The following is a 15,776-nucleotide window of genomic DNA, read 5'->3' on the forward strand; positions in this document are numbered from 1 at the left end:
AAAGAAGGATGCACACTCTTTGCATGCAACTATCAATTGATAAGGAGAAAGATAAAAATATTTGACCATGAACTTTGTAAGAATATAATATTATTAATTTATATTTTTTAGTTTAGGTTGATTTGCGTTTCGTTGTATAAGTCGATTTAAATTTACTTGTATAAGTCGACTTATTCAATTATAAATAAAGACCTCCGTATTGTAAATAATCAAGTTAATGAGTACAATGTCGCCCTTGAGGCTAATTTGTAGTAATAGACGTAGGTTTCTAACACCGAACCATCTGTAAATTCTATGTGTTTCTTCTCACTAATACTTCCGCTTTTATTCTTGTATTTTAGATTTATACACAAATCTCAACATGGTATCAAAATCATCTTTCATTGGCCTAAACAGTCTAGTCACGCCTCCATGCGCCGTCAAGAGTTTTTGCCTTTGAAACTCCGCCCCTCCAAAGTCGTTCAATCATCTTGCTAGTAGCGCCAATCGATAGATCTAAAGCAGATGTGTCCATTGCTGCCAAAATTACCGACATAGTCCATGTCACGCGCCGCCATGCCTCACCCAAAGATTCTACCCGTTTAGTCATGTGCCACCACAGTCCTCAAAACACATCACTAGTAATGCCATTGGACAGATCAGCCGTCGAACATTCTAGATCCACCAACTTCGCAACCATCAGAGCCTCCATGCGTGATCACGCATTACCTAAATATTATACCGCTTCTCGTCATGCGCTCCACATGCCTCCTCCGACCATCACGTGCTACTAGCTGTCCCTCGGTATGCTAAACTTCATCAAAACACTTGTCCAATGTTAAACTATCACAGGTAAAAACCAAGTAAAGAAGTATAACTAGCCAGAGATATGGCCTTAGCATAAAAGCTATATTAAAAACAAACTAGGCTATGAAGGTTACCTTCTTAAGTTGAAAATGACTCATTTCTTCTCCAACAAATCACAAACACACACACAAGGAGTAAGTTGAGCCAAAGAGAGTGAAAGTGAGCTGAAGGGGCGTGGGGGTGGAGTATTTATAGGCCTGGGGCGTCTGAGTTTGTTATTACACAATTCTGCCATACATCGAACCTTCATTCACTTTTGTCAAACGTTCGGTGTACTGTATTACCCAACGATTTTTAGGTCAGATCGAACGTTCAGTTGTCCCTAATCGAACATTCGATGTACGTCATACTTTAGATCCTCGAACGTTCGGTGTACTGTGATATTAGATGTTCGGTATCCCTAGTTGAATGTTTGGCCAGGACAGAAAATCAAGTTACCTCTTAATCCAATCATAATCCCTCATCAACATTGATTAAAGCTTACTTAACCCTAATTAATATTGAGGGGTATTACACGATATGAATACGACTACCTTGTAATGGGGTGTCAGTATGCATTACGGTGGCTCGATGATCACAATAATGTTATAGAATGAGAATGTGATAATATGAGATGATAATCATGGTGATATTATAAATGGAATGTGCAAAGATGTTATGTTTAAATGTTTTTACAGCTTCAAAGTGAAATTATCATGAGTGATGCTCTATTATATAAAAAACGGCCACTTGACATTCACGCTAAAAACTTTTTCAAACATTTTGTTAAAACCTTATAAAGGGCATGGTATTTTGAAAAGTCATTTAGAGATTTCCATAAGGGCTTCTTTCATAGTTTATTTCTATTTGATGTTTACTTATTAAGTCTTGAACTTACACAATTGTTACATTTCCACATGTGAAACATTTATTTGTCATACAGTTTAGTAGGCACTAGATCAAATTTGAACTTAGAGTCTTTGTTCAGGCTTAGGATGTGGAGCGAGAATCGTAGGCAGTTTTTTTTTGCAATATAGTTGTTTTTGCAATCGTAGGTACTAGATCAAATTTGATGATTGTTAGTTGTTGTCATCTTTTATGGATTTTGAGTTGTGATTTGTATAAAAGATGTTTTTGAGGTATTTAATAGTAGCTTAGATTATTATTTTCCACATTCCACTATTTATTTCACTCATATAGGTGTTATAAGGTAATTTTTTCGAGTTAATTTGAAGTTAATTAATTGGGAAGTCCTAGTAACTATCCAGATTAATTATTCTTATTAATTAAATCCGGGCGTTACAATAAGATGTATCTTTTGCTTTGATCCAGTTCCTTATAACGTGAGGGTAGAATTGTCAAAATAAAAGTCTCCCTCCCCCCCCCCCCTCCCCCCCCCCCAAAAAAAAAGGTTTGAAAATACCTTTATAAAATCTCTCAAACTTCATAAAATCTATAAAAATATTACTCCAAAAATGTGGAAAAAAAAATATATATATATATATATTCTCCAAGCATCCCAAAAAATTTGAAAAAAAAAAAAGAATCCCCTCCAACTCCACAAAAAAAGATTTATTTATTTATTTTTAAAAAATCACCTAATGATCATAACATCTAAAACATATGTAATATATAAAAATGAATAAAAAAATAAATCATTATAATATTTAGTTCATCCCTTAAAATGAAAGTGCTGACTCAACTACTGGGTGGATGGATTTGGCTCTCCTTTATTTATTTATTTATTTTTTCAATAATTTAGATTTAATTTTAGTTCTCAAAAATTTAAAATTAAATCTAAACCGTTGGAAAAACTATAAAATGTATTGTAAATTTTTGTTTTTAACATCATCTAAGCCAAATCCTACATGGATAGAATGATTCAGGCGAATTTAATTTTGAGTTTAACATAAAAATCAATCACATGCAAAGACCAGTACTAGCATTTAAAATACTAAAATACAACCGTTCAAACCTTCTCTCTATAAATATGCAAATAGAACCGATTATCAGACATTAATCATTATCTTAGCTTCTTTTCAAGTTGGAACAATTTAAAGATTCTTAGGTTTATAATTTTAGAAAGTGCGATTTTAAAATGTATGATTTAAAAATGTAATTTTTAAAAATACAGTTAAGTGTTTTGTAAAATCGTAGCTTAGCCTTTAAAATTGCAGTTTAATCCTCAAAATTATGCATTTTAGGAAAGCACCATTGCATGCAATTTGAAAGTGCAAATTTTTTACTTTTTTAAATCTCAATTTTTTAAAAATATAATCCTTAACAATTTTTTTTTTCAATTTTATTTAAAATCACACTTTTATCTATAAAATCAAAATGCTAAACGCACTTTTAGACAAACAATTCAAAAGAGATAACTTAGCTGTAAAATGGGCTGCCTTTTAGTTTCATGCCTTGTAATTCTCCTATGTATTCCTGTTTTGATTCCTTGCTTGTAATCTTTCTTCCCCTCCCCTTAGTATTTGAAAAAAAAAAAAAGAAAAAAAGAAAAGAAAAGAAAAAAAAGAAACCCTTCTTTCTATAATTGCCCGATTAACCAATTTCACATTAACTTAAATCTTGAGCCTTTTTTTTTTATATATTTATTTTTAACTAAATATCTAAATATTTCATTGATTAAAATCACGAGCATAAATGTCTTACATTATAAAGTATAAAGTCTTACAAAATCATAGTCATATGCTATGAAATTATATAATCTTGAGCTTATTTAAAGACACTTTATAGGACACATATTTGTGTTTTAGACAAAAAAAAAATAAAAATTAAGGTACTAACAAATAACTCAATATTCAAATACAACTTAAAAAAAAAAATTATTTTTATGTCTCATCATAATAAAAATTTAAAAACACCATTTAAAATGCATATTACTATACACATGCCACGTGCAACTAACAAAGACCCAGACAAATAGGCCAACAAGATACATTGGATTTACAAACCGTGCCATTGATCGTTGAGCTCCAAACGCCAATGGAGCCCGAAACCGCACCCGATAACTCCGAACCCGTCAAAGTAGGAGACTATGTTCTAGAATCGAAGTTGGGAGAGGGTTCGTTCTCCACAGTGTGGAAGGCCGAGGACAGCTTGAGCGGCCAAGTGGTGGCGTTGAAGCGGGTCTGCCTGTCCAGGCTGAACCGCCACCTCAGGAGCTGCTTGGAGTGTGAAATCAACTTCTTGTCCTCTGTAAACCACCCACATCGTCAGCCTTTTCGAAGTTTTCCAGGTTCGTGGTATCATTGCCTTTAGCTTCCATTTCTCAGCTCTCCTCGCATACCCTTTTCGTTAATTTTGTTGAATCTGGGCATTTCGTCGGTGATTATGTGTTTTTGGCCTTCTGGTGCGATCTTGGTTGGTTTTTGACCCATTTCATTAATTTTGATTTTTTTTTGGCACATCAGATTTTGATATGTTGATAGAGAGCTAGATTAGTCTTAGGGAAAACCCTGAAATTTCAGCTACAATTGAAAGTACAAGCATTTATGTCTAATACAATCCATCTCTCAGACGCTAGATATATGTGGTAACTTCCAAACGGAAATTGTTGTGTCTTTAATTGGTTCTCTCTCTAGATAGTCGAAGTGGGTTTGAGGTGCTAGGGCTTCGGCACTTCTAGGTTGGATGCACGGAGTTTGGTTCAGGAGCAGGAATGAATCCTAGGAAAGGTGATCTACTTGCTACCAAGCCCCTAGCTAAATTGATTATTGATCACGTGCTAAGTAGGAGGGTAGTCAGTGGAGATAAAATTTGTTAAATAAGGGTTTATTCGATATACCTCACTCCAAGTGGTTGGATCTTTTGCTTGTCTATAGCTCAGTCACTTGTCAAGTGCCTATCTAAGATCTCACCTTTGGCTTTATTCAGGCTTCATGAAGTTACGTAAAGACTTAATGTGCGACATTCCTGGAATTTATCTTGCACGCTCCTGAAGTGCCAAGGTAATTACTTTCTCGCTCTCTAAGCGCGAAAATAATCGGTGGAGATAGAACCCACTGCATAAGCTGTGGAGTGCAAGTCACGGTAGATCGAGTCAAGGCATCAGTAGGATACTTTTGTCTCATCGCGCCCACTATTCTAGTGCTAGGGTGATCATCTATGTGAGTAGACTAATCTAAACCTGGTGACACGTTAATAATGTGTGCTCTACATATAGTATCAACTAAAATCACAGTATGAAGCAAAATGAACAATTTCATTAATGCAAACGATACTAATAATTGCAAATGTCCAATAAGGTATCCCAAAACAACCCGTATCAAATCCTACAAAGTTCCAAACTCCTGATATGAGTCTGGAAAACAATTCTAGCAGTAGCCTTGGGAAGAAGATCAGCTACCATCTTGCTATGTTGTAGGATAACCTCTCCACGCCCAGCAATATTACGAATGTAGTGAAACTGAATGCTTGTGTTTGGTTCTGCCATGTTATTTGGGATCCTTGACATATGTCAAAGCTGCCATACTATCAGTGTATATTCGAACGGCATCATCTGCAAGAGCTATAACCCCTAGGCGTTGAAAGAATCTCCTCAACCAAACAACCTCTTGTATTGATGTTGAACAAGCAACATACTCTGAATTCATCATGGACAAAGCAATGCATGATTGTTTCTTATTGCACCAAGAAACAACCCCGCCACTAACTAGAAATGTGTAACCCGTGGTGGATTTACGCTCATCTCTATCAGCGGCCTAGTTAGCATCACTATATCCTTTCAATCTAAAATTTTTACCTTGATAGCGCTTGACCATACCAACCGCGAAGCAAATGTATGGTTGTGTACACAACATAGCGTACAACAAACATCCAACTCCACTCACATAAGGAATCTTAGCTATTTCTTTCTTTTCCTCATCATGCTTAGGGTAATGGTCAAGGCTCATTGTATATCCTTTCTCAAATAGCGTGCCTATGGGTTTGGAATTGTGCATACATAATCGCTTTAAAACCTTCTTGATGTAGGTCTCTTGACATAAGCCAAGAAGTTTTCTAGATCGATCCCTCAGGATCTTAACTCCAAGCATATAATTTGCTTCCCCCGTGTCCTTCATCTCAAAAGTAGAGGACAACCACCCTTTGGTAGAGACAATTATCTCCATGTCATTTTCATCTAATAAAAGGTTATCTACTTACAAAGATAGAATTAGAAATCTCTTCTTCGTATGTTTGACATACAATTAGTCAAAATCAATGATCCAGATTTTTCAGAATAAAATGAATAGCTTATTCAGCCAAAGCTAAAATAGACATCACATAACTGAAGAAAGACCTAGGAGCATCAATTATAGCTCCCAAATGGTTGTCCAGACATGAACTCATGACAAATAAATAGAAGGAAAACTTCTGACAAGTCATATCTATACCATTCAACTTTGTGGATGGGCTCAAAGTGTTCTATTTAAAGAATAAATATTAACTTTCTCTCTCTCTCTCTCTCTCTCTCTCTCTCCTTTGAGCAATGGAGAGGTGGTGTTGCATGGAGGCCAAGACTTTTGTGTTCACGGTGGTAGAAGGAGCCTCGGTGGTGAGATTGGAAGAAGAAGTTTTTTTCCGGGCTGGTTATTCGTAGTGCTCAATGCATAGGGTGGTTGGCGTCGACAATGGAGAACTTGCAGTGGTTTCCGAGGGAGAAGGACTTTATCAGGTCCTTCAGGTAGGGGTCTAAGGTACTCATCGTTAGACGAGCTGGCAACGCAGCTGGAAGGTTTCTTGAAGTGGCAGTTTATGGTGCGGGCGGTCGGAGAGGAATTATTTTCATTCCAGGAGGTCGTGATGGGAGGGGCTGGAGGAGTTTTGTCCTTGAGTTGGGTAAGATCAGTGCATTCCTTAAAGTCCCGCTTAGGCTTGGAGTGGTTCGTCCTGCAACAGTTTGAGAGAAGACAAGGAGGAATGGTGATGGCGTTTTTTTCAGCAAAGATGGTGCGCCTTCCTTCGCAGAAGTTTTGCGTTCAGGTCCCAGCCGTTTGGAGGTGGAAAGGACGCTGTCTCAACAAGCGGTTCCTTTGGTTAAGGACCGTGGTGAACGCCCGAAGGTGTAGAAGTTGCCGATTGTGACTTCTTGTGGTTTAGAAAATTTGAATTCTCAAGTGAATCCTATGGGTAAGGACCATTGTTACCGTTGTGGGTCAGAATTTGTGAAGGCCAAGATGGTTTCTGCTGCTCGAGACAAGACAGGTTGCTTCTATGGTGATAATTTTGCAGGAAATCAGCTGACAGGAGAGATGAACACGTATTCTTCTCTTTTGATTTGGAAAAGCCAGTTGGAGAAGTTGAAGGCTGATGTGGACCAAGCTCGTAGCAGGGTTTGTGAAGGGCTTCTTGAAATTGGGCTTGGCTTTAAGCCCACTGTTACTGGGCGAAAGAGAAAGAAAAAACTTAAAGAAAAAGAGGAGGCTTCGTTGGGTTCAGAAAGATCCGAAGCCCAACGCTCATTCTTGAAAGATCGGGTAGTGCTTCCTGTGGAGGGTCTGTCGCTGGCGAAGGGCATTGGAGGTTCAGATAAGTCTCCGGCATATCCAGAGATCTCCGGTGGGTTGGGTTTCCCGTCGTCCGGTACCCTTGTTTCGGGGAGCTAGTGTGCCGTCTGCTCTTCTAGTTCTGAGTGGGGTTCACGGCTAGATTTTGACGAAGTACTTTTGGAGGAAGAAACGGGTCCATTTGAGAAGATGGGTCTATCTTCAAAGCTGCCAGAGGACGCCGGAGGTCCACCTTTCGCCCTTGAAGTCCTTGTTCCTATAAACGTTTCTCCCCCTTCGGTTCTGAATTCTGGACTAGTTTTGCCCATCCCTGTTCCGAAGGTTTCTCCCAAAGACCCGGTTGTTTCTGACATAGTTTCGAGGGATTCAGTGGATGCGCTGACTGGTTGGGCTGATCCGGGTCTTTCGAACTCTTTGGTTCCTTTGAGTCTTCCTTCGTCTAATTCTACGTTGACCCACATTCCCTCTTCTGGTTCGGGAGTCAGGAATGGGATGGAACTTGCTTTAATTCCAGTGGAAGAGCTTGAACCTTTGTCTCTTTTTGACAAGGTTAGGGGATTTTCTGGTAAGAAGACTCCAGGGGGTTTTTTGAAGGCGGTTCTAGCGTATAGCCATTCGGTGGGGATTACGTGCTATGGCTATGAAGGTCAGCTTTCGGCTGTGTTTGAGACTATCATCGATAGCAATGATAAGAAGGTAGCGGGTTCTAGCTCGAGTATGAGCAGCAAAGGTACGAGGGAATTAAATAGATTAGCTTGTTCTGTTAATTATGACGCGCATAGTGGTAGCACCTCTCGTGGTAGGTGCAAAGGTAGGGCTTTTGGTGGTTTATTATGAAGCCCAAAATCCTTTCTTGGAATGTTAGAGGGTTAAATGAGGGTGACAAGCGGTTGAAAGTCAGAAATTTAATTAGGCAATGGAAGACAGATATTATTTGCTTGCAAGAAACCAAACTGGATTTTATTTGTAACAGCTTAGTGAAGAGTCTGTGGGGTTGTCACTTTGTTGATTGGTGCTACTTAGCCTCTCGTGGGGCTTGTGGTGGTATCTTGATTATGTGGGATAGAAGGATTGTAGAGAAGATGGATTTGTATGTGGGTGAGTTTGTTGTTGCCTGTTCTTTCAGAAGTGTTGCTGATGACCTCTCTTGGGCTTTCACTAGGGTCTACGGTCCTAACTTTGACTCTCTCAGAAGTTCTCTCTGGGATGAGTTGGCTGGCCTTTCTTCTTGGTGGGAGTTGCCTTGGTGCATTGGGGGTGATTTCAATGTCACACGCTTTCCTGCTGAAAGATCTAGAAACGTTCGCCTTAATGCTGCTATGATGGAGTTTTCGGACTTTATTTTCGAGTAGGATCTTATGGATCTTTCTCTTGCAGGAGGGCCATTTACGTGGTCTAATAATCAGGAGATTCCCTCTTGGTCTCGTATTGATAGATTTCTTGTTTCTCCTGATTGGGAAGTCAAGTTTCCAGGTTCTTTGCAGAAAAGGCTTCCAAGACTGTGTTCTGATCATTTTCCTATTCTTCTTGATTGTGGTGGCGTTCATTGGGGTTCTAGACCGTTCAAGTTCGAGAATATGTGGTTAAAGGCTGAAGGGTTTGTGGATAGGGTGCGTCTTTGGTGGGAGTCTTATCGCTTTCAAGGCTCACCCAGCTTCATCTTCTCTCAAAAGCTTAAGGCTTTAAAGAATGATCTCAAAAGATGGAACGAACAAGAGTTTGGTAATGTGGAGTACCGCAAAAAAATGCTTATGGAAGAATTGTGTGCTCTTGATAGTTTGGAGGAACAACGTGGGTTAACTCTCGAAGAAAAGGTGAGGAAATGTGGAGTCATCAGAGATATGGAGAATTCTATGTTACAGAAGGAGATTAGTTGGAGACAGAAGTCTAGGGTTCTATGGCTTAAAGAGGGTGATAAATGCATGAATAGGAGGTCCAATTCCATAGAGTCACTCTTAGTCAATGGCCCTACTTCTTCAGATCAGCAGGTTATTAGGAATCATGTTGCTCAATTTTACAAGTCTCTTTTTGCAGAACCTTTCTCTTGGAGGCCTAGGATGGATAACCTTGCTCTTGACACTCTAGATGCCGGTGAAGCCTCTTCCTTAGAACTTCCTTTTGAGGAAATGGAGGTCTTAGAGGTGGTAAAAGGGTTGAATCGTGATAAGGCTCCAGGCCTTGATGGGTTCACTCTTGTGTTCTTCCAAGTCTGTTGGGATGTGATCAAGACTGATCTCATGGGGGTATTCCAAAACTTCCACACTCATAGAAAGTTTGTCAAAAGCATTAATGCCACTTTTATAGCCTTAATTCTGAAGAAGCCTGGGGTTGTGGATCTTAAAGATTTTCGGCCTATCAGTCTTGTAAGTAGCGTTTATAAGATTATTGTCAAAGTTCTTGCTAATAGATTGAGAAGGGTTGTGGAGAAGATTATCTCGAATCCCCAAAATGCTTTTGTGAAAGGAAGGCAAATTCTTGATTCTGTTCTTATAGCTAATGAGTGTCTGGATAGTCGCATCAAGTCAGGTGAACCAGGATTACTTTGTAAACTGGATATTGAGAAGGCTTATGATCATGTTAACTGGGATTTCTTATTGTATATGTTGAGAAGGTGTGGCTTTGGGGAGAGATGGTGTTCTTGGATAGCGCATTGTATCTCTTCGATGCGTTTCTTGGTTTTGGTGAATAGCACCCCTTCTGGTTTCTTTAGCAGCTCTCGTGGTATTAGACAGGGTGACCCTCTGTCGCCTCTCTTGTTTGTTATTGTGATGGAGGCCCTTAGTAAGTTGTTCTCTATTACTGTTCAAAGGGGCTTCCTCTCTGGCTTCTTTGTGGGCTCTGGTAGCAATGGAGTGATTAACATTTCTCATCTGTTATTCGCAGACGATACTTTAGTGTTTTGCGGGGCTAATCCTGATCATCTCCTCTATCTTCGTATGTTATTACTGTCCTTTGAAGCTGTTTCAGGTTTGAAGATTAATTTGGATAAGTTAGTATTGGTTCCTGTGGGTCATGTGGATAATATGGATGATTTGGCTGGCATTTTGGGCTGTGGAGTTTCTTCTCTTCCTTTAAAGTACCTGGGACTTCCGTTAGGGGGCCCCTTTTAAGGCTAAGTCCAGCTGGGATGAGGTAATTGGTAAGATTGAAAGGCGGCTGGCTAGCTGGAAGCGTTTGTATTTGTCGAAGGGTGGTAGAGTTACCCTTATAAAAAGCACTCTCTCTAATCTTCTGACGTACTTTCTTTCTCTTTTCCCTATTTCCTCCAGTGTTTCTAGTCGTATAGAGAAATTGCATCGAGATTTCTTGTGGGGTGCATAGGTGAAGAATTTAAATTTCATCTGGTTAATTGGTCCAAGGTTTGTTCTCCTATTTCAAATGGCGGTTTGGGCATCCGAAATCTAAGGATTTTCAACAAGGCGGCTGTGGCGATATGCCCATGAGAGAGGAGCTTGGTGGAAATCTGTTGTGGATGCAAAGTACGAATCTAATTGGGCTGGTTGGTGTTCTTTAAACCCCCCTGGGTCACACGGAGTGGGGCTTTGGAAGAATATTAGGAAGGGGTGGAGTTTGCTTTGCAGCCATACCAGACTTATTCTGGGAAATGGATCTAGGATTCGCTTTTGGGACGATATGTGGTGTGGTGAGGTGCCCCTTAAGGAAGCTTTCCCAGTTTTGTATGGCATAGCGCGTGACAAGGATGCACATGTTGCAAACCATTTGGTTGTGGTGAGCGGGTCCTATCAGTGGGATGTTAGCTTCTTTCGAGCGGCCCACGACTGGGAGGTGGATGTATTGGCCTCCTTTTTCTCTTTGCTGTACTCTACTAGAGTGGATTGTGATGGGAAAGACCAGCTTTGGTGGTCTTCTTCCCACAAAGGGAAATTTGATGTTAGATCTTTCTATAAGGCTTTTGTTTGCAAAGAGGCTATTCATTTTCCCTGAAAAAGTATTTGGCGGACCAAGGTTCCTTTGAAAGTGGCTTTCTTTGCTTGGACGGCAGCGCAAGGGAAGATCCTCACCTTAGACAATCTCAGAAAGAAGTGTGTCATTGTGATTGATAGATGTTGCATGTGCAAATTGAATGGGGAGTCGGTGCATCACCTTCTTTTCCATTGTGAGGTTGCATGCACTCTATGGAACGCCATCTTTAGTCGTTTCAGTTTGTCTTGGGTTATGCCTCTTCGGGTGGTAGATTTATTCGTTTGCTGGTGGACGGGTGGTTACTTTCGGAGTGCGGTCGTGTGGAAGATGGTCCCTTGTTGCCTTTTGTGGTGCTTGTGGAGGGAACACAATGATAGACAGTTCGAGGACAAAGAAAGAACTATTGAGGAACTCATTTCCTTTTTCTTTTATTCTTTGTACTCTTGGTCGGCTGCGTTCTTCGCACCTTTAGTGTTTAGTTTTAATGATTTCCTTGTTTTGTTTTCTTCTTCCTCTTGATGCCTTTCTTGTATACTTCCAAAAAAAGAAAATGTTTGACATACACAAAATGGTCCTCTAGCATTTTAAAGCCAATTGATGTAATGGCCTGATGAAATTTGAAGTACCACTATCTAGACGATTGTTTAAGGCCATAAATGGAACATTTAAGGTGGCATACTTTGAGCTCTTGTCCCTTAACCTCAAAACCAACAATTTGATCCATATAGATCTCCTCGTCTAGCTCTCAATTGAGAAATGCTGTCTTCATAGAGAAGTTCCAAATCTAAATATGAAACTATTGCTAGAATGAGGCGAATAGAGGCAAAATCTCACCACCGGGGAGAATGTCTCTTTAAATAATTGATCAAGATTCTATAAAGTAAATCAATCTTTTTTCCAATCCAAGCCATATTTTAGAACTAAATGGAATATTATCTGATCTAGATTATAAGCGCACCTGCAACTGCATGGAATGGGTGCAAGTGAGTTGCTTTACTAGTGAGATACATTTCTTCAAAAAAAAAAAAAAAAAATTCAAATTACAGTTCTTTTCGAAACAACTAGTTTCATTAATATATGCAAGTTTTATGAGATGATTGAGAACCTCCACTGTCCAATTACTGAATTGAAGAAAATAGGCCAATACCCTTGAAGGAGATCTCTGGTCGTTGTATTAAGAAAAATGGCCTAAGCATCTTGTGTGGTACTGGACCTAGAGAAACTACGTTGTTTTTTTTATGAATCAGAACTTTGTCACAGTCACGGTGTGTGGAGCAGGTATTAAAGTAAAATATATGCTCATGTATACTCTTTAAGACAAAAATTCTAGAATATTAGTTTTTTACCCAGAAAAAACTAAAAACAATTTTCTATATGCTCTCCTTTGTTTCATCCTCAGGCTGACGGTTGTATTTTCCTTGTCCTGGAATTTTGTGCTGGTGGAAATCTTGCTTCATTTATTCACTTAAGGATCTTTTTTTATAGACTTCACGGATGGGTTGCCACTTGGAAAGTTAAACTTGAAAAGTAAACTTCCAAACTAAAGGTGATTTCTAAATGTTCAGATGTTGCATGGGAGAAATTCTAATTTTTGTATGATCTTGTGACTTTCAAAAGTTAGTAATTTCTTGGCATGTTTGTGTTTGTTCTGACCTTGCGATAATTTCTGGACAAAAGGAAAAGAAAAAAAAATTGGAACAAAACTTTCTAAAATTGTCTAATATTGCAGTCTGATAGGTAGCTGCATAAGCAAAGTTGTAGTATGAATTTCTTTTAATGATTTTACTTTGCTTAGAAAAAAAAAATTTGCTTATATGTTGCTAAAATTTGCAATTTCATGAGATCAGAGTTCCTTTTAATTTTCTTATCATGGTGATTGTAATGGCACAGAATATTCTTCTCTCTGTCCCCAAGGATGATGCGGTTCTAAAGATATCTGATTTTGGACTTTCAAGGTAAAATCATAGCAGAAGGGCAGTAAGCAGCTTCCCATTGTTTATACTTTTTTTATTATGAAATATTTGTTGAATTTCTAAGTTATTCCCGGCATTAATTTTTCATATTGAGGGCAGATCTGTACATCCAAGTGATTATGCTGAGACAGTTTGTGGAACCCCATTATACATGGCTCCAGAAGTTCTTCAATTCCAAAGATATGATGAAAAAGTAAGATCATTGCTAAATTTCATCGTTTTTTTCTGAATCAGGAATAATTTAGATTCAGGGCTTTGCTATAGGTTGACATGTGGAGTGTTGGTGCAATTCTTTTTGAGCTTCTGAATGGCTATCCACCTTTTCGTGGTAGGACCAACGTTCAGGTATCACAATAGTACTAAATTAAGGGTCCTTCAGATGTACCAGCTACAATCACCATTAAAACTTTTGTTTCCTTCAGCTGCTACAGAACATCAAGACATGTACATGTCTTCCATTTTCTCAGTTATTCCTTCCGGGTTTGCATCCAGACTCTGTCGATATCTGTTCAAGGCTACTGTCTTTAAATCCAGGTTTAGCATATTGCCTAACTGAAAGTGTATATTTATTATACCTCCTCCCAGAAAAATTATGTCTTGTTTTACTCTTGAATCATCTCCTAGACTTGTACCTTATATATTCATGTAATGTTGCAGCGGACCGCCTCTCCTTCAATGAATTTTATCAGCATATTTTTTTGAGAAGAAGACGAGTGGCAACTTAAATATCAACTCTTGGGATCTTCCTTGTGGGAGACTCTCCTTGTAAGTAAAGCTGGACATTGTGAAAACCATTCAAATGTACAGATCTGAATTATTTACCCTTTCCAGTTCCTCAGCTTTAATGTCTCTCACCTTCTTTACATAGCTAGCTGTGTAAACTGCATCCAAGAATTATCTCTGACCATTCCCTGCTGCTTTTGCCTGCATTATTGACCTCAATCAGGCCGTGAGCCTAGGCTTTCTTCTTTGTCTTCTCTTGAATATGAGCAAGAAATTTTGAATTAGTGGATCTATTAGGAAGTATTATCTGTTAGGTTATTTAGTTAATTAGTGTTTTATTATTTTACTAGTTGTTCAGTTCATTAGTTGTTTTATTGTTTTATTATTGTTGTAGGGCTAGACTCCTAGTATCAAACACCGAGTGTTAGTAGGAATAGAGTTAAATATTTTAGTAGTTGAGTTATAGTCAACGTTGAAGTTTGTTTCTTGTGAGACTCTTTTATTGTATTTTGTTATTTAAGTATGCATGGTTATGGATTAAGAAATCAATCAAGTAAATTATCAAACTTTGTGTTTGTAAGAGTTGAGAGCACTTCTAATTGCTCATAAGAGGTCTAGTACTCCTCGAAAATCCTCTCAACCTTTCTTGTTAGTTTATCATCCAACATTACTTACGCATGTAACAACATGGAGTAAAATATGATCAAATTGTTTAGATTCTCATTGTGGCATTTGATAACTACGTTTTATGACTTTGACATATATGGTTGGAGTATTATATTAAGCTTACAGTTTTCGCTATTTGGCTACTTCAATGAAGTGGAAAAGGAGTAGTGTTCATTTGGTATTAAGAAATGATATCCAGTATCTAGAAGGAGAAGATCTGAAGTAACGACAAGAGACCTTCCTGCGAAGAACTTAACCGACATCCATATCCTACGTTTGATAGTAATACATGTCCCTCCGGAGCAAAAGGCTAGCTTGTGAGTGTCAAGAATCACTTCATGTCGCGAATCGTCTAGTAGAGCGAGAAGTGGACTTCATCGTCTATGTGCTAGTGGGAGAAGCAAGACTTTGGCAGCATCACCAAAAGGAATTGTGGGGAGAGGGATTTAGGAAGCAAGGAGGCCATTGTTCAGGCCCAATTCAAGGGAGCGATTCGCTAGTGTTACTAGTCGATTTTGTAGACACTACACGACTTGCAGAAGACTGTGCGAACAATCCAGCCATTTTTAGAGGAGCGGCCCAACTGCAGCTGCAAGTGTCTTGATAGAGCAAGGGAACTACTATCAGCCAACACAATTACTCAGACACGAGTAGGTACCAAAGTATAGTTCTCATACCGTATGGGATAAAAGATGACATGCACGTACACAGAGTATGACACGCGAGATGTCAGTTGGGGAAAAACATAGGTTAGTGCAACTTTTGAAGTTATCTAAATTGCGTCGATCATAGGTTGACTTGAAGCATTGTATTAGAACGACTGTGCCTCTAGGGTAAACTCGGGGACTATGCCACTATTGAGATGTAATTGCGACTGATGCTACTTGAGTGTGTGTATAATTATAGGCTCTCAATACCTCTAACTCCTGCAAGCTTCTGATAAATATTGTATTTTCAGATTGGTGGAATATGTAGAGATGATGAGTTAATTAGAACACCTAGCGGTGACTAACTTTGTATTTTCTACCCATCAAGACTTTTAAAGGATATTAGAAGTATTATGGAAAACATATCTAGATATCTTATTTTAAGAAATGAATACGAAATAAGAGTTGATTTACGAAATTGGTTTCTATACATTGCATTAAAGGACCATAATTTAAAG

At 38.7% G+C, this 15,776-nt stretch overlaps 1 protein-coding gene across 1 annotated transcript; it reads left to right on the forward strand.

Moving 5' to 3' along the window:
* Window positions 1–3,755: 3,755 nt before the first annotated feature.
* On the forward strand, window positions 3,756–14,265 carry LOC133857051 (serine/threonine-protein kinase ATG1t). The gene is given in 8 exon segments (XM_062292155.1): window positions 3,756–4,046; window positions 4,048–4,075; window positions 12,649–12,776; window positions 13,097–13,204; window positions 13,322–13,415; window positions 13,487–13,567; window positions 13,645–13,756; window positions 13,880–14,265. Coding segments are annotated over 8 exon segments (843 nt in total). The 5' UTR covers window positions 3,756–3,822; the 3' UTR covers window positions 13,948–14,265.
* The last annotated feature ends 1,511 nt before the right edge of the window (window positions 14,266–15,776 follow it).

Source organism: Alnus glutinosa, chromosome 14 (assembly GCF_958979055.1).
Source record: "Alnus glutinosa chromosome 14, dhAlnGlut1.1, whole genome shotgun sequence".
NCBI classification, from domain to species: Eukaryota; Viridiplantae; Streptophyta; class Magnoliopsida; order Fagales; family Betulaceae; genus Alnus; species Alnus glutinosa.